General features: G+C 45.0%; 1 protein-coding gene and 1 long non-coding RNA gene across 2 annotated transcripts in view; one reads left to right on the forward strand and one right to left on the reverse strand.

Annotated features, from left to right (window-relative positions):
- Positions 1-18,151, reverse strand: part of KIAA1549L (KIAA1549 like) — a 266,162-nt gene that overhangs the window by 61,347 nt on the left and 186,664 nt on the right. Inside the window, exons 11-13 of the mRNA XM_053203322.1 lie at positions 15,234-15,397; positions 8,409-8,599; positions 1,205-1,332 (exon numbers count right to left, since the gene is read on the reverse strand). Of these exons, the coding sequence (XP_053059297.1) occupies positions 1,205-1,332; positions 8,409-8,599; positions 15,234-15,397 (483 nt within the window). The remainder of the gene's footprint in view (positions 1-1,204; positions 1,333-8,408; positions 8,600-15,233; positions 15,398-18,151) is intronic.
- Positions 233-5,229, forward strand: LOC113603423 (uncharacterized). Its single transcript, XR_003425006.2, has 4 exons — positions 233-1,361; positions 3,440-3,560; positions 4,039-4,207; positions 4,849-5,229. It is a non-coding gene; the product is annotated as an uncharacterized LOC113603423 (long non-coding RNA).

Below are 18,151 nucleotides of genomic sequence, written 5' to 3' on the forward strand. Positions count from 1 at the left end.
ATATTCCAGGAAAACCCCACGTGCCAGACCCTGATTCTGGTGTAGAAAGCACAGCCTCTGTGTTACAGGCCATGGGGAATTCAGGAGAAGAAGAAATTCAAGAATCAAATCAGTATGACAATTTAAACCAGTGCTTTATATAATGGCTGGAAATGGGAATGGAGACCACATTTTCCCTGCAGAAGACAAATCTATTGTGCAACATTATTCCTTGTTTTTCTTTTTTAGGCCAGAAAAAAGAAACAAAGGAATATTCTGGAGCTACCTCCAAGAGAGAGTCCCTGAACCACACTCCATCAAATTCCTTTAAAAGGGAAGCACGCCTAACCCCAGTGCCAGATTGTTTGGCTTTTCATGTGGCATTTCTGTAGGATGCCACCTAACAACCCACTGAGACCTGAAAGGAATTTCTTCTAATATGAGTGGCAGCACCAGGTAGTTGAACCTGGGCTCCAGTCAGCCAGCATCAAACATGGAAGGGGTGCATGGAGATGATGGCCAGGACAAAGATGGGGCCAGGAGGAGGGGACACACAAGGATGTCCAACAGACACAACGTATAGATAGTGCAGCAACACAGTAAGGCTGTGTTCTGATGACTTTGAAATAAACTCCAATGCACATCCTTTATAGGGAGGGAAAAGATCTGTGTGAGAGAGAAACCAAACAGATACGTTTCCCTGGAGAATAAAGGCAGAAGCACAGGCTGAGTTTTATGATGACGGATTTATTACTGTGCTGTTTTTCCTAGGAGAGGTGGATTGGTGGCATCTGGATTCACTGGCAGAAACTGAACCCCTAAGACTTATCAAGGGAGTGAGGGCAAGAAAATGAGAGGAATCTCCACGACCAGCAGTAAGTCAGAGATCTGCTGCCCAAGTGGACCTGTGGCTAGGAATCCTGTCAATTCAGCCAAGAATTAGAAACATTCCAGGCAAACACCAGCTCATGCTGCACAGGGCTTTTCTAAGGCACTGCTCAATTCCATAAGAACAGGGAGCAGAGGGCATGAGACACAATAATGCAGAAAAGGGGAGAGGCGATACCCCAGGAGGTAGTTAGCAGACTCCTGACCCTTCTGGGGCACACCAGAGAGAAGAAGGTAGGGTTATAGCGCATGGGTCTGTGTGAACGTGGGCGCACACGTGTGTGCAAGTGTGTGCGGGACGGGCCCAGGGGTGGTGATGGCAAGGAGGGCTTCTCACCATTTCTCTTCCGTGCCTCCTCCTTTGTCACTTTCTGCTGTGCCATTACATTCTGGGGCGAGCGCCTCCCTGAGCTGGGCTTCCCTGATTCCTTGCTGATGACAGAGCCATTCTCACTGGGTGACCTGCTGGAAGTAACCATAGCAACAGGGAGATGGTAAGTTTCGACTCCAGCAGCCTCCTCTCAAGGTTATTTTATTTGTACAGTTTATGTCTGTCGCCTTTCGTTCTGGTATTATCCACAAAGTAGAAATGATACAGGAAAAGAAAACACAGCAAGCCCCACACTACAGCGTGGGTTAAGCAGCTGGTCGCTGTGGAGTGCATTGTTTACGTGGAGCGCTTAGCTCCAAAGAGAAGTTCAGTGAGCGCGGCCCTCAGGTCCCATCTCTGTTCCATTAACCCCCAGTGACTATGGAAACGGCAGTGATGGCGTTTGTAAGCATGCCTTCTTTTTAAAACACGGCACTTTGGATAGTGTTGCAGAGCATTTGATTCATGTGACATCTACAGGGACGTGCATTAGACACGGTTCTCTTTGACTATTCCCTTTACAGATATACTTTGACCACTAAAGCTTAAGTCACTCCACCACTGAGTTATTCTGTCTTACACATATCCGCACGTGTGCACACACGCACATTCTTTCACTGTGCTAACTGGTAACCACTTACACTTGAAACTACCAATTTCAGCTATTGATTTCTTCAGGAAATATGTCATGTGCACCAGCTTTGTGCTGGGCATTATGCCAGGTACACTGGTATACAGAGATACTAGGACACCACCCATGCTGTCCAAGGGCTCCCCATCACAAGCACCAAGTAGGTGCCAAAGACTATGCAGAATGCTTTCAAAACTGTTAGTGGATCATTACGACAATCCACTGGTTTGGTGACTGTCACCCTTGTTTAGCAAGTGAGGAATGTGAAGGCGAGTGGCAAATCAGTCCTGGAAACCAGCGCTCCCCCTGCAGGTAGGGGCTCTCCTCCACACCAGAGTGCCTACAGAGTCCTACAATGTCCTCAGATGAGGCAGGCATTACATAGGGCAAGCCACAGGGCCTTCTCCCCTTCCCTTAGGTGGGGGGTGATTCTGATCTTCTGAAACTCTGTGGGAAACGGACTCTTAGAGCCCCTGCTGAGGTTCGTGCTCCCTCAGGTCTCGGATCATCATAAAGTCCAACTGCCTTCCCTTCTGTGGAGACAATCAGGAGGCAGATATCCAGAGGCCTCGTCAAACTTCTTATTCTTCTCTGTCAATTGTCCACATTCGGAACCTAAAGGCCCCTACAATGGAAAATTGGCTGGAATAACACGTAGTACTTGATCAGTAAGTAAGCAGCTTTTTAAGTGGAAGCTATGTATCTTTGTAGATGTTCTTTTTCCTTCCCCTCCCTTTTCCCTTTTCATCCTATGGGAATGGAGAATTCTCGGTCCTGTACTCTTTAGTACACTTCCAGCACCCTAAAACCGTGACCAATGACAGTGCCCACTCACATCCATGGGATAATGCAAAATCTGCCCAGAGGGTTCCACAGAACAACAGAACCAAATGAGACATTCCTTGCCAAAGTTCCACAGACAACTGTAAGTTTAGGAAATGTTGTCTATTATATTCCTTCTTTGGGTGCTCCTAATGCACATTAACATATCAAAGGCCCCATCAGTCCTATCATAAATGGTCCTATCATCTCCTTTTGTTTAATCCACCATTTCCCAGTTTATTTGGCCCCAAATCTCCTTCACCATAAGATAGAAATACAAAGAATGCAGCTTGAGAAAATATAGATAAGGCATTAATTTTTTTTAAAGATTTTACTTTTTAAAGTAATTTCTAACCCCCAACATGGGGTTCAGACCCACAACCCTGAGATCAAGAGTCACATGCTCCACTGACTGAGCCAGCCAGGTGCCCCCGATAATTTATTAAGTGTATATAATTTACCCAACATCTATTTGAGCACAGAGTGCTGCCTATACAAATATACATACAAAGAGAAGACATAAGCCCTTGGATGGTTTTCAGAACCTCACAGTTAATGGCACCTACTTTTCCAACTGGCTTTGTTAGGACAACAAGGCTTTCATTGAGGTCCAGAAAGGAAGAAAGGGGAAAGGCTTCTTATAACCCATTTTCACGTTCATGATATACTTAACAGTGTTTGTATCATTTGCATAGTCTTTCCTTCATTTGATCCTGAAACAATTTTCTGGCTGTTCCTCTCAACTCCAGGGAAAGGTATGAATGAACACATTTCTGGGGAGAAACTCCAACTCTGCTTTACTCTTTCATCCACTTATGAACTTATGTTTACATGGAGCCATCAACCCAAACTTCTGGTCAAAAACATAAGGTGAGATTTGTGTATGTGTCCACTCACATGACAGTAACAAAACTGTTTCTGAGAGCAAGAAAGTGCCCCTTGTGAGGCCATAGTTTTAGGCTACTGAACTCAACAGTTCCCCTCCCCCCCTTCTGGGGATATGGGTGTACACGGAGTCTGGATGAAGAGTCATGGAGGTGGGGATTAATCAATTGCTGAACAATTATGGCCAATCACTGAATTAAAGTACCCATTGCCCATGGCTGTCCCTATGAGGTTGATTCTCTATCTTTGCCCATTAGTCCCAGTCACAGGCCAACGAAAGAGCATCCTCAGGAGCCTTAGTGAGAGGAAAAGGACCTGCAACACCTATCTGATTATCTGCGAGTGGCTGAATCCTCAGATTTCAGTTTGAAAACCATTTTTAAAAACTGAGATACCTTAATGACCATCAAATCACTGGTTTCTCCTATTTTTCACTTGCAAAACTTTTCGGATCACCTAACAGACCCATTCTGAGAGGTTATGCAGGCCACAACCAGCAGGAATGAGGAGACTGATGTGGCAAGACGGAAACGCCAGAAAAATAAATGCAACGTGGGTTTGGTTTTGGTTTCAGCATCTTAATATCTTCCCAAATGAATTGGACTCCCATGGTCAGCTGAACTGGAACAGAGGTGAGGTTTCTCGCATAGCTTTGGCAATGAAACAGCCTTTAGTAAATTTCTGTTTTTATGGTAACATTATGAAGCAAATGTAGAAATCATTCAGCTGCATAGACACTGTTTTCTTTATCTATATTTGTTTCATAAGCCCATATTTCCTAATAAAATTCTGGGGGTAAGTAATTGAGTTTGTTTACCAAAAGTAGATTCCTTGCTAATTCAAGAAGAAATGCTTGTTCTAAAAAAAAAAAAAAAAAAGACCATTTTTAAAGAAATCCTTACATAATTTAAATCATTCAACTAGAATGGGTAGAAAATAATTTTTATTCTTCCCAGCAGTGCTATGTTAATATTCTCATTTTAGTAATTCTATTTACCTCTTTTCAGTGTCCTCTAATAGGTGATAAATATGTTTTTAACATGCCTGGATTGTATTTGGCAAAGATCATAATGAGAATAATTACTGCAGGTAATCCTACTTGCCAGTCAACTCAGATAAATAATCTATTGCTTCATATGTTTCAACTCTTCATGCTGAGGCAGACTCTTGCAGTTCTGATCCCAATTTGTTCTCACCTCCCCGTAACCAAGCTTTGGTAGCCTCCTCCCACACTGACTCTGGACTAGACCATGTGTCTTATTTTGGCCAACAGGACAGTAGTGAACTTGACACAAGCAAAGATTTGAGAAGTGTTGCCCCTGGGGGCTTGTTTTCTTGCGGTACATGGAACACCCTGTGAGACAACCTGCGAGAAATCCAGAGCTGGCCTGCTGGAGGATGAGAGACCATGTAGCCCCAGTTACCTGGCCACCCCAGACAAGGTTATCACCAACAAGCCAGCCTGGCCAACCTACCACCTGACTACAGACACATGAGTGAGCCCAGCTGAGATTAGCCAAGCCCATCTTAGCCCAGAACCACCACCCTGAGCTGAGCCCAAACTTCTGACCCACCAAAAATCAGGAGCTAAATAAAAGGCTGCTATTTTAAGCTGCTAAGCTGTGGAGTAGCTTATTGTGGAGCAATAGATAACTCATCCACATCCCCTCAACCTTCTTTCCTACCCAGGCTGAAATCCAACCCTCTGTTTCTCTGTACCTCTGAGGTACAAAGAGCTTTGTACCTCTGAGGTACAAAGAGACTTGTTGCACGACTCCAGCACAAACTTTGTGTATTTGACACAGACAATCCTTCTTTCCCCTTCAAACTACTCCCTTCACTTGGCTTCCTGGATTCTATTCTTGCTTTGTCCTCCCCAGGGCTTTTTTCCTGATGCTTTTTGGTCTCCTGTGCTGATTCCCCTTCATCACCTGGACCTCTAATCATTGTAGTGTTCCAGGGGTCAGGTCGTGGGTCTCTTTTCTATCTATACTCTCCCAGGTGACCCCATCCAGTGTCACAGCTTAACTAAATACTGACAACTCCTCATTTATATTTCTACTCTGGACCTCTCCTCTGAACCCCAGACTTCTACAGTTAGCTGAGTTCTGAACACTTCCACTTGAATGTCTAAGTGACATCTCAAACTTAACATGCCCACATCCAAACTCATGATCATCCCCTACAAATTTCTTCTCTTCTAGTCCTCTCCCATACAACCAATGGCAAATTCATCCCTCTCTATTTCTACTCCTCCCAACAATCTATCAGCAAATCAAGGCTAACTACAGCTTTTCCTTCAAAAGATGTCTAGAACCCTATCACTTCTCACACCACCATGCCTTGGCCCACACCACCATCCACATCACCTGGACTACTGTCATAACCTCCTAACTGTCTCTCTGCTTCCATTCCACTTCTACACCATCTGTTTTCCATACAGCATCCTTTAAAATGGCAAGTCACATCATGTCACTCTGTTCTTCTCAAAACCCTCCCATGACTTCCGATCTTTACTCATGATGAAATTCCAAGTCCCGACTTTGATCGATAAAAGCCTAATATGATCAAATTCAGGCAACTTCTCGGATTCATCCACCACTACTTCCTCCCTAGTTCACATCAGTCTCTTTGGCCTTCTTGCTCTTCTTTAAGTATTTTAAGAGATTCCTCCTCTGGGCTTTGCACACACTGTTCCATCTGCTTGGAACATTCTTCTCCAAGATGGCTTTGAGGCTTACACATCATTTCATTCAGGTCTTTCTCAAGTGTCACTTTATCAGAAAGGCCGTCCCTGACTTCCTAGCTAAAATAGCAGCATGTCTCCCTTTCCATTGCTCTATCTTCTTACCATGCTTTGGTTTTCTTCTTCATAATGCATCACCACCCGACTTACTCTGTATCTATTTCTCAGTTTATTGTCTATCTCTCCCCACCAGATTGTGAGCACCGTGAGAGTAGGAACTTTGTCTTGTTCCCTGCAGTATCCCCAGTGCCTGGTAAACAGCAATCAGTTAGTATCTATTAGGTGAAGGGAGGGAGAGAAAAAAGGAGGCAGAGATGATGTAGCTTTTCTAGCATCCATTGTGGTCTCAGGCAATGGAGAAGGGACTTGGCAATGGCAGTTGGTTTGGCCAGCCAACAAGCCTTGCCATAGAATTCATTACCTCTTTATAACACTATTGTAAAGTCCTTACAACAAGTCTCCTGGCCTCTAGCCTAACCTCTTCCATCTATCATCCACACTGCCACTGGAGCAGTCTTTCTAAAATTCAGACTGGACATCACTGTCTTCCCAAAGAACTTTTAGTGGCTTCCCACTGCCCAGAGAATAAAGGTCAAACTCCATAGCCTGGCGGTTAAGACCCTCCACAATTTTCACTTATCTTCTGGTTTCATCCTTACTGCATCCCAACCACTGTGAACTCTAAACCCTAGGGACATTTGCCATTATGTGAATTATCTCTCCATAACTATTGACACTCTACTCACCCTCCGAGGCCCAGCTAAAACATAAGATCCTCCCCAATCCTTTCCCTCATCAGATTTAAGTTCTTCCTTTCTTTTCCATAGTACTTCGTTCAGACTCCTCTATGAGCACCTGCACATCATGCTTGGTTTCCAGGTATTTATCTCTTGGTGTCTCCATCATGAGATCCTTGGGGGTCAGGAACCAATCATAAACCTTTCTGTAGGCCTCCCAATGCCTGTCAAAGTGCTCTGTTCACGGTAAAAGCTCCTAAAAACGGTTTTTGAACTAAAACCATACACTACTGAAAAACTGCCAGATAAAATACAACTCCACTGAATCAAAGGCACTGCTTTTAAAATAAGTTAAAAAATCTAAGTGTGATGCCAGTGCCAAATTTGTTGTAATAAATATGAAAGCAAAATTTCTACTCTTGTGGCTGATCAGTGATGTAAAACCTTACGAATTATGGCTCATGAGAAGCAAGTATTGTGATTCTTGTCACCTACTTTAGTCTCCTCAAAAACTCAAAGCATGAAGGGGATTTTGTTTTTAATGTTCATTTATTTTTGAGAGAGAGAGAGACAGAGGTGAGCGGGGGTGGGGCAGAGAGAGGGAGACACAGAATCCAAAGCAGGCTCCGGGCTCTGAGCTGTCAGTACAGAGCCTGATGTAGGGCGCAAACTCATGAACCGTGAGATCATGACCTGAGCTGAAGTCAGATGCTTGACTGACTGAGCCACCCAGACACCCCAAGGGGAGTTTTTTTTTTAAGTTTATTTATTTGGAGAGAGGGTGGGCATGAGCTGGGGAGGGGCAGAGAGAGAGAGAGAGAGAGAGAGAGAGAGAGAGAGACAGAGAATTCTAAGCAGGCTCCACACTGTCAGCAGAGAGCCTGAAGTGGGGCTCAGACCCACAAACTATGGGATCATGATCTGAGCCAAGATTGAGAGTTGGATCCTCGACCGACTGAGCCACCCAGGCACCCCTGAAGGGGAGAATTTATTTATTTATTTATTTATTTATTTATTTATTTATTTATTTATTTATTTATTTATTTTTAAATGTTTATTTTATTTTTTCAGAGAGTGGAAGCAGGGGAGGGGCAGAGAAAGAGGAGGGCAGAGGATCCAAAGCAGGCTCTGCCCTCACAGCAGCAAGTCCTATGTGGGGCTCGAACGCACCAACTGTGAGATCATGACCTGAGCCGAAGTCAGATGCTCAACCAACTGAGCCACCCAAGGTGCCCCGGAAGGCGGGAATTTTTAAAGAGAAAAGTGGTATTAGCTTGAGGCTTCCACTGCTCTCACCATCAATGATTTCCCTTTTTGATTTGGAGAGGCAGAAGTTGATCCCATGCCTACCTCTTTCTGGTTTCGGTGGACTTGGCCGTCTTGATGGTGCTTCCGTCCTGGGCGATGTCTCTTTCCTGAGAGGCAGGAGCATCTCTAACAGGGAGCGGTAGGACCACCGTTTCCTGAGTCACAGGGACAACCTCCTCATCCGCCCCTTGCTGGCCCAGGTGCTGCTTGGCATAGTCAAAGCCTTGCACAGGCTGCAAAGAGGAAATAGATTTGTGGTCACGTTTTTGGCAAAGTGTGACTCCAATGACGGCTTTAAGAGAAGATGGGCAGGAGAGTGCATGTGACAGGACCATACTTAGCTTTCTGATGAACGAGAGTTAACCCAAATCTCCCTCATAATTTCTATCTGCGAAATCAGAATCTGTGCTAATTCCACTTAGCTATAGAATCTCTACGGGGAAGATTTACTTGGAAAAATGAATAGTGTAAACAAGATGCAAATACGTGTGTGAGAACAAACTTCTTCCAGGAATTAAAAAAAAATGTTTTTATACATTTATTTATTTTTGAGAGACAGAGTCAGAGCACAAGTGGGGGAGGGGCAGAGAGAGGAGACACAGGATCCGAAACAGGCTCCAGGCTCCGAGCTGTCAGCACAGAGCCCTACGCAGGGCTCGAACCCACAAACCGTGAGATCATGACCTGAGCCAAAGTCGGATGCTTAACCGACTGAGCCACCCAGGCACCCCAAAGAATTTTAAACGGCCAATTTTAAGTTACTGGATACTGCTAATTAGAGACTCTTAATTATTATATGAAATAGGTCCTGTATCATCTCCTGCCTAGGAACATCTCGTCATCCCTGAACCCTACTTTCACATGGCCTTATGCATAGTAAGGGGTGTGTGACTTTGCCAAGTCGCTGGGATTCTGAACCTCAATTTTCTCATCTGAGAAATGAAGATAATCAGATCTGCGGTACCTAAGCCACACCTGAGTATTAAAGGGGAATCACAGCTCTGAAAACAGAGGGAAAGAAACGTGCTTCCACATGTGAAGCAGTACAATCATTAATAATAAAATGGAATTTATGGAATCACTCAAATCCAGACCTATGGCTCTCCTATGATTCATTACTGGGTAATTAGCAAGGCTTTTATTGCACAATGTCTGAAATCCCAAGTGAATAGGGCAGCTGTGAACAAAGCCCAGTAGACATCTATTAGTGGGGCAATAAAAAACCAAGAGGTGTATTTTAACAATTCCTGGGAGTGTCTCTATTCTGCTTTACACACCAGAGCAGCACAACACAGATTTAAGGCAAGACAGTGCGGGGGGAGGGGGGGGTGGAAAGCACCAGCTCCAAAAGTAGACTGCCTGGGTTCCAATCCCGGTTCTCCCACGTATTAGCTAGGTGACCTTGGGTAAGACACTGAAATTCTTGGCACATCAGTTTCCTCACCTATAAAATGGAGATCATAGCAGGGTAAACAGGATCAAATGTGTAAGTATGTGGAAGTGATTTAACCACCCTCAAAGAGATGCTGCGTGGATTAAGTAGGTAAATGTATGTTCAGCGTTTAGTGAAGTGCTTGGTACGTTGTAAGTGCTCAATCGATAATAGTTAATATTGTTAGCCTTCCATTAAATCATAGACCAGGTGCAATAGAAATCAGTGATTCTTTTCAGGAAAATTTGGAGATGAGGGTTGCCTGGGTGGCTTGGTCCATTAAACGTCCCACAGTCTCACCTCAGGTCTTAATCTCAGAGTCATGTGGTTAAGCCCTGCATTGGGCTCCATGTTGGGCATGGAGCCTACTTAAAAAAGAAGAGAAAAGAAAAGAAAATTTGGGGAAGAAACTCCACCTCCACAATGTGTGTTTCATTGGAACTTGACATGGAGAGAAGCCCCTCCTTCAGCAGTGAATTTAGCTAAGAAATGTAACAGAGAGGCTCCAGCCAAATGGAATGGTCTAGGACTGTGGCCCAGCCTATCAAATCTTACTACCACATCTCAGGACAAGATGGAGTTATATTGCTAAATCCAGCAAAGCTTCCTTATTTCAAGCTGTCTGTAGTTCTGCCATGGACAGTTCCCCCAATTCCCAGGGAAACTCACTCTGGAAAGTGTGCTCAGCCCTTCCTCTTCACTGAGACACACACTCTGACCCAAATGGTGACCATGGACATTCCGTGCCAGGATCCGGGAACGTGCTTCTGAAATAGTGTTTGTCTGTTCAATTCCTCCCTCCTATGGTGCCACATGAAACAGAATGGAGCCTGCGAATAACCTGGTCACGTTCCTAGACTACTGAATTGCCAGCTCCTCCAACCAATGGTCACCAATTGGATTCACCTGAAATGTTTCTAGAAGCTGAGCTTTTCTCTCCAGGTCCACTGTTTCATTGTCTCCTGGCTTGGTCTTGTGGCTTCCATTCAGATCCTTTGACCAGCTTCCAAAGTTATCTCCCTAAAAACCACATCAAGTCATGTACTCTGCCATTATAAGTCTCTCGTCGGGGGTGCCTGAGTGGCCCAGTTAGTTAAGCATCTGACTCTTGATCTCAGCCCAGGTCTTGATCTCAGGGTGTTGAGTTTAAGCCCTGCATTCGGCTCTGCGCTGGGTGTAAAGCCTACTTAAAAAAAATGTTTTGGGGCACCTGGGTGGCTCAGTTGGTCAAGCATCTGAATTTGGCTCAGATCACGATCTTGCAGTTCGTGGGTTCTAGTCCCACATCGGGATCTGTGCTGATGGCTCAGAGCCTGGAGATTGCTTCAGATTCTGTCTCTCTCTCTCTGCCCCTCCCCTGCTCACACTCTGTCTTTCAAAAATAAATAAACATTAAGAAAAAAATTTTAAAAAGTGTTTCGCGGCACTCAAACTCTTCAGCAAGGCATTTAAGGCCTTTTGCAGTCTGGCTGGACCCACCTGCTCAGCCACGCCTCCTGTTGGTACCTTTTCCATAATCCTCCCATGCCCTCATTAGCCTATTCAGCATAGTGCCAACTACAGTTACTGAGCACTGGCTTGTGCCTCGGACTGTGCCTGGCACTGGATATATGAGGATGAATAATAGCCAGTCCATGCCCTCAAGGCATTCACAGTTTCAGCCTTATTTGGTATGACTGGTACAGTGCTGAATGCATGATGTCAATTATGACATTTCATCCGCACTGCAGTTCAGGGGGTGGCATTATTATGATTCTCCATTTTAAAGATAAATAAACTGAGGGTTGGAGAGGTTAAGCAACTTCTCAGGCTCACCCAGCTGGTCAGGGGTGGGGTCGGGATTTGCACCCAGGTCCGCGTGATGCAGAGCCAGGATATCTGAGCACTGCCTGATGATTCCTCCCATGGCCTTTCCCCTCATCCTGCAGCCTACCATCTTGGTTGGGCATCTGCTACCGTACTTGGTCTGGCTCCCATGTTGAGACTACTGGCCTGTCTGTGAGGAACTGAGAGTCTCCGATGGCAGCTAAGGCTTCCCAAGAACCTAGTTAGGACAGCAAGCTGGCTCTGGTCCTCTCCCGCTTGCCCCCACTCTCCCTGGATTTGGCACCTCACCCTTCACACTGTGTTGAAGTTACCTGCTAGATACTTCAGGGGACTGGGTTGATGATGAGTGAGCAGAAACAGAGATATTAAGGAAGGACAGGCTTCAAGGGTGGCCACTGTTATTAGGTTAATAATAACAGTTCTCACATATGCTCAGTCCTGACAGCCTTCAAAACACTGACGCCTCATTTTGTGCTCACAAACACCCTCTGAGGAAGCAGGGCAAACATCACAGTCTTCGTTTAACAGGCAAGAACACAAAAGCTCAGAGAAGTCCAGTGACTTGCCCAAGATCACACAGCTAAGTGGTGAAAGACTCAAGACCAGTCCCTCACTCTTCTGACTGATGGGTAGTGGTCTTTCAGTCCTCAGTTTGAAAATCACCTGAAATTAATTAATTGCCATTGGACACACCCTCATGACCCCTGATACTATTAAGACATAATGAAGTATCTATAGCTGCTTCAATGAGTTTTGTAAAATTAGAAAATCAAAATAATCCTCAACAATTTCAAAGGTAGACATGCTATCCAGACCTTTGAAGAAAAAAAGGACCTTTATAATAATGAAGGCCAACTTGTATGTAATATTTATATGCCAGGCACAGCTCAAAGTAACTTACGAAAATCAATCCTCACAACAACCTATAAGTAAACACTGTTATCATCCCCATTTCACAGATGGGAAAACTGAGGCACAAAGAGGTTAAATACAGGCCACACAGTCTGTGAAAAAGAGGAAACAGCTGGGCACCTTCAGGGGTTGACTGACCTATCCCGGGCAGATGGTCATGCCAACCATTGTGGGCCCTCCATGCTCCATCCTGCATCTGGATGTGGCCCTACCTACTGTCCTGTAAGGCTGCCTGCTCCAGGAAGCTGTGTTCTCATCAATTATATGAAGGGAAACACTGGGCAAAGGCTGTGAATCCAATGACAGAGTAAAGAGAGATGAACCAGGAAGAAAGAAGCTCATGAGAGCCCTGACACCTGGCCCTCCTGCGTTTATCATTTTCTCAACACTACCTACAGAAGCCTAGCTGACAACCATGGTAACAGGGTCATGTCTATGGTACCTTGTCTCCGAAGAAGGGTACGGCCGTGCACGCCCTGGCCTCGGCTCCCAGGACGGCTGCACGCAGCTCCTCTTAGCCTGTCAAGTCTATTACTGAGACTCAGCAGGGATCCCCGGGAATGTCCTGTGGCACTGCCGTCTGCATTCTAAAGACACGATGATGTCCCTGGAGACTAGGAGACCATCCTCCCACGCTATGGAGTGGTCACGAAGGCTAACTTTTTCATTCCGCCTCTTTCCTTGGCATTAAATGAATTCTGGTCACACACACATGGTGTGAGATGCGACACGGGCAGCTCTCTCCTCTCCAACACTGCAATGTCCCTGGGTTGCGAGGGCAGAAGGACTGCGGTAACAAAGAGGCAGTTCCACCCCGCCGGCTTCCTGTGATAAAGGAGCTTTGCAAATCAAAGTGCGGAGCTCAGCCTCATTGAAGGAGAAAACAACCAGAGCTACCACACACAAGTGAATTCAGTCTTCTCCTGGAACATAAATTGGCTTGATTTTCAACATCGGCCACGTATCTCTTCAAGCACAATTCACCAGGTAGGAACATAAAAGGGGCTATGAAAACCCACAAACATGAATCTCTTCCAGCTCCAAACAGCTTTCAAGCCAGAAGGTACACTGAAATCGTGTGCTGCCCCACTCACCTCAGCAAATTAATAAAATTTTGGCTTAATCTGTAACACAGAGGTGCCATTTACAATCTCAGTATGGCATGTTTTGCATTCCTGGACTCGGCTGCAGTTAGATTCTGGTAATTACTGTTATGTCTGGAAGGCTCAGGTTGTAACTAAGCTAAGATGGAAATGAAAGACCCCTTCTTGGAACAGTTTTATTTGTCACTGCTTGGGCGATGGCCAACACTGTGCTGCATCTGGAAAGCCGGTGCCCTTTGTGTCAACAGAAACAGAACAACATTCTTTGGAGTTTGGCTCTTTGGTAGACAGAGCATCTAATCAAACTGCAGCTTTGCAACAGGTGAATTAGTTTAACAAACGATAAAATTCAATTGATTTCTTTTGCTGAAGCAAGGTGTGATCGTCCAGAAAGAACCAGGCATGCATGACTGCTGGCAAGGACTATCTCCATGACCTGCATTCCAATGGAATGAAAATTCCTTTTGCTGTTTCATTCCTGCACAGGTGGACAAAGCTCAGAAGTTCAGCGATGGAGGAAGAGTCTACCTGCCAAATCTCAGGGCTCAGGAACGGGTATAATGTGGAAGAGCCCAAAGACACAGCTATGGGCCCGAGTCGCTCCTTTTGCTGCTAGTTATGTGACTTTGGACAAATCCCCACAGCCTCTCTTTCCTTAGCCTTCTCAACAGTAATGTGAAAATAATAAAACCTGCCCTGGCTATGATCTACCTTATAGGGCTGCTGTGATGAGCAGATGAGGTCACAGACCCAGAAGAACCCAGCAAATTGTAAGGCATTATTTAAAGATCAGGTATTACAGATTACTGTATTTCCCTCGAGGGGATATCATGAAGGGAGCTATGTGACTGGAAAATTAGCGCTGGGAGTTTCCTCAGTCCACTCCCCTCCCCGTCACCAGAGGTGTGGAGGCTGTGCAGGGTGCATGGGCTCCCGGCCAGCCTCCAGTTGAGCCACCGAACCAGCATGTGATGACTGCCCGGCCAAGACTCTGCAGCTTGCCCATCATGGCAGCCTTCGAAGATAAGTCACTCCGGTCAATGGAAGAAGGAAAATTTTGAGAGTCTCATGTGCCCAGAAGAGCCCTGCATTAGGAGCCAAAAGCCCTGATTCTACCATCAGTTCTGCTACTTACAAACTGTGTGATCTTAGAGCTACTTCTCTGGAAAAGGACCATGTCAGATTAGATGGCCTCCACAGCCCCTTTCAGGTCTATCCAGCTCCTAATTTTCTGTGTCTCAGTTTCCTCACCTGCAAAACAATGGCTCTTTCTTAAAGCATTGCTGTGAGGATGGGAGCTGCTGTATGTAAAGCCGTCAGAAGTACTTACGGCTCAGAGAGAGAGCATTATTAGGTAAGCATTAGCTATCGTGACCTGACAATAAACACAAATGGTGCACAATGATGGGAGTATACTGAAAAACACTGAATTGTACACTTAAAAATGGTTAAGGTGGTAGATTTTATGTTATGTATTATTTACTATAATTTTTTTTTAAATCTGAATAAATAAAGGGTCTCCTTCAAGATAGGGCTTGTCAGAATGTTTCTGAAGGTACTTGCAATGACCTCAAAAGCTACCACTTCCCACACCTTTGCTCTCTGAGGCAGGTTCATCATGGTGTCCGGCTTGAAGTCGTTCTTGTTCTTCCGGCAAAGCACAGCAGTGATGATGATGATGATGACCGTGACCACAGCAATGGGTGCTAGCACTGCCGCGATGATCCACAGGTTGTTGGGTGGATTCTTCACCACGGCTGTGGGAAAAGCAGAAGGAGGCACGTGACAAGGGGCACCAGAAGGGGGAAAGCAGCCCCCACACCCCTGGTCCCCAAGTCATGAGATGGTGAAGAGGGTTTGGGATCAGAAAGGCCCTTGCCTTGGGCAAGTTATTCAAGGTCTCTGAGTCTCAATTTTCCTCGTATGTAAAATGGGATTATCACTTTGTAAGGCACCAGAGAGACGGGGGTGTATGTGGGGCTTTGGTGTGGTCCCTACTAGGTGCTCAATAAATGCTAGCCTTCACTATTCTTAAGAGAAAGAGGAAGATGGATTGGTATCAATTTTCCCCAAAAGTAATGTTTATGAATCCAAAGAGAAGAGAGAAAGTCTAAGGGTCAGAGTTGGATTACAGGCAGGAGGCAAGGCTACAGAGAAATGACTCTAAATACTGTAGTGAAGCCACCCTCCAAGTGAGCAATGAATAAACATAGCTGAGTGGGTGGATCTAACCCCCCCATGGGCTGGCTGGGGAAGCTTGGAAATGCCTTGGTCTAATCATAAGGATCAGGCTACTCTCAAAGCCAGAGTAAAAAGTAACCAAAGCTATTGTCAGCAGGAAGAATGTGTTATTAGAAGAGTAGGTGCCTCTGTGGGAGTGGGGATGGAATTAACCTGCAAAGGGCAACAGGGTAATGGTCATGCTCTATATCAGGATAGGGGTTAGGGTCACACAGGTGTATACATTTGTCAAAACTCATCAAACGGTATACTTAAGATATGTACATTTTATTCTGTGTAAATTTTACCTAAAACATCATAAACAAGTATTGAATTCTAGGCAACAATACGCATGTTGAAGTGTTTACAGTTGAAGTCTGCTGATGTTTGCAACTTACTTTGAAATGCATCAAGAAAAAACAAGTTGGATTAATGGCTGGATGGAAGGACAGGGAGATAAATATGTAATAATGAAAGCATAGTAAAATGCTAATTGTGGAATCTAGGTGGTGGGGACACAGGTGTTCACCATACAGTTCTTTCAGCTTTTTGTTATGTTGGGTTAGGAAGATGTAAGAAAAAAGAAAAAGCCCTTGACATGAAATGGGTGAGTCTCCCCTATGCTCACTGGCAGGGAAGCCTGGAAGATACTTCTGTCCAATCAAAAAGATTAATATGTTCTTAGAACTAGAGTAAAGAAAACAGTAACCAAAACAGTTGTCTAAAAAAATAATTACTGGAAGGGAGTGGGTTTATAGGAAATCTGGAAAAGAGAGCCAAAGGGCAGGCAAGAACTTGACTGCCCCAACTGGCAGACGTCTGCAGGTAATCTAGCCGGGACAGGTCTATCGTGGTGAACAAGATGGCTGCAACTGGCTGTTTCGGTTTAGTGATACTGTCCATCAATCCTAGCCAAGTTCTCTGTTCTCCTATACCCTCGATGATCTCATAGACTCATGGCTTTAAATACCATCTGTGTTCATGTATAGATCTCCAACCAAGACCACTACCCTGAACTCTAGATTCCTATATCCAACTGCCATGGATGCCATTTGAGATTCGCCAACTCAAATTTCCAACTGGGTACTTAAGAGATATCTCAAATTTATCATGTTCAGAACCCAACTCTCAATTTTCCCCCAAACCTGCTCTTGTGATAGTCCAATAAATTGCAACTCCTTCCTTCCAGTTGCTCAAGGCAATAACTTTGCCACTGATGTTGACCCTTCTCTTTTATTCTTATCCAACTTCCTATTCATTGGCAAACCCTGTCATCTCCATCTCCAAATAAATCCACAGTCTGTTCACTTCTTTCTATTGCTACACCCACTGTGGTCCAACCTACCAACATCTCTCATTTGAATTACTGCAATGGCTTCCTACCTTGTCCCTTGTCCTCTATAGACCATTTGCAACACAACAGCTGGAATGATCCTTTAGAAACTCAGATCACATCACTCCTCTGCTCAAAACGTTCCAGAGGCCCCCACTCCCCTCAGAGTAAGGGCCAGAGTCCTTATAATTTCTAGAAGACCGTAAGTAATCTGCTTTTCCAACCACCCTGGTTACTTCTCTGGCCTTACCGCCCACTGCTCTTCCCTTAACTCACTCTCTTCCAGCCTATCAGCCTCCTACTGTTCCTCAAACGCGCTGGACATGCTCCTCTCTCAGGCCCTTTGCACCAGCTTATTCTTACAGTTAGAATGCTCTTCACCTAGATATACATGGCTCCCTCCCTTACTTCTTTCAGGGCTCTAAACAAGTGTCACTATATCTACTCTCTATCAGATAGCAATCCCTGACCTTGGCATTCTCCATCCCCCTTGTCCCCTACTTAATTTTTCTCTAAAGCAGTGCCTCTCAAACTTGAATGTGCATGCTAATTGCCTGGGAATCTTGTTCAAATGTATGATTCTGATTCTGTGAATTGGGGTGAGGCCTGAGATTTTGCCTTTCTAACAAGCTCTGGGTGGTGCTTATGCAGCAGGCCCCCAGGCCACACATGGAATGGTAAGGCTCCAAAGCAGGCATTACCATCTGACATGATACATATGTATTTGTTTCATCATCTGTCTCAGCTCCTCCCCGAAAAGGTACACTCCAAGAGGGCAGGGAGGTTTTTTGTCCTTGTACACTGCTATGCTCCCAGGGCCTAGAACAGGGCTTTGTACACAGTAGGTGCTCAATTAAAAGTCAAATGAAGGTACAAATGAACTACCATTTTCCCTGTTGCAACTCAGCTCCCCATATAGGTTTTCATATGGCAAAAAGTAATGGCCAGTTAAAGAAGT

This window comes from Acinonyx jubatus, chromosome D1 (assembly GCF_027475565.1).
Source record: "Acinonyx jubatus isolate Ajub_Pintada_27869175 chromosome D1, VMU_Ajub_asm_v1.0, whole genome shotgun sequence".
Classification (NCBI taxonomy): Eukaryota; Metazoa; Chordata; class Mammalia; order Carnivora; family Felidae; genus Acinonyx; species Acinonyx jubatus.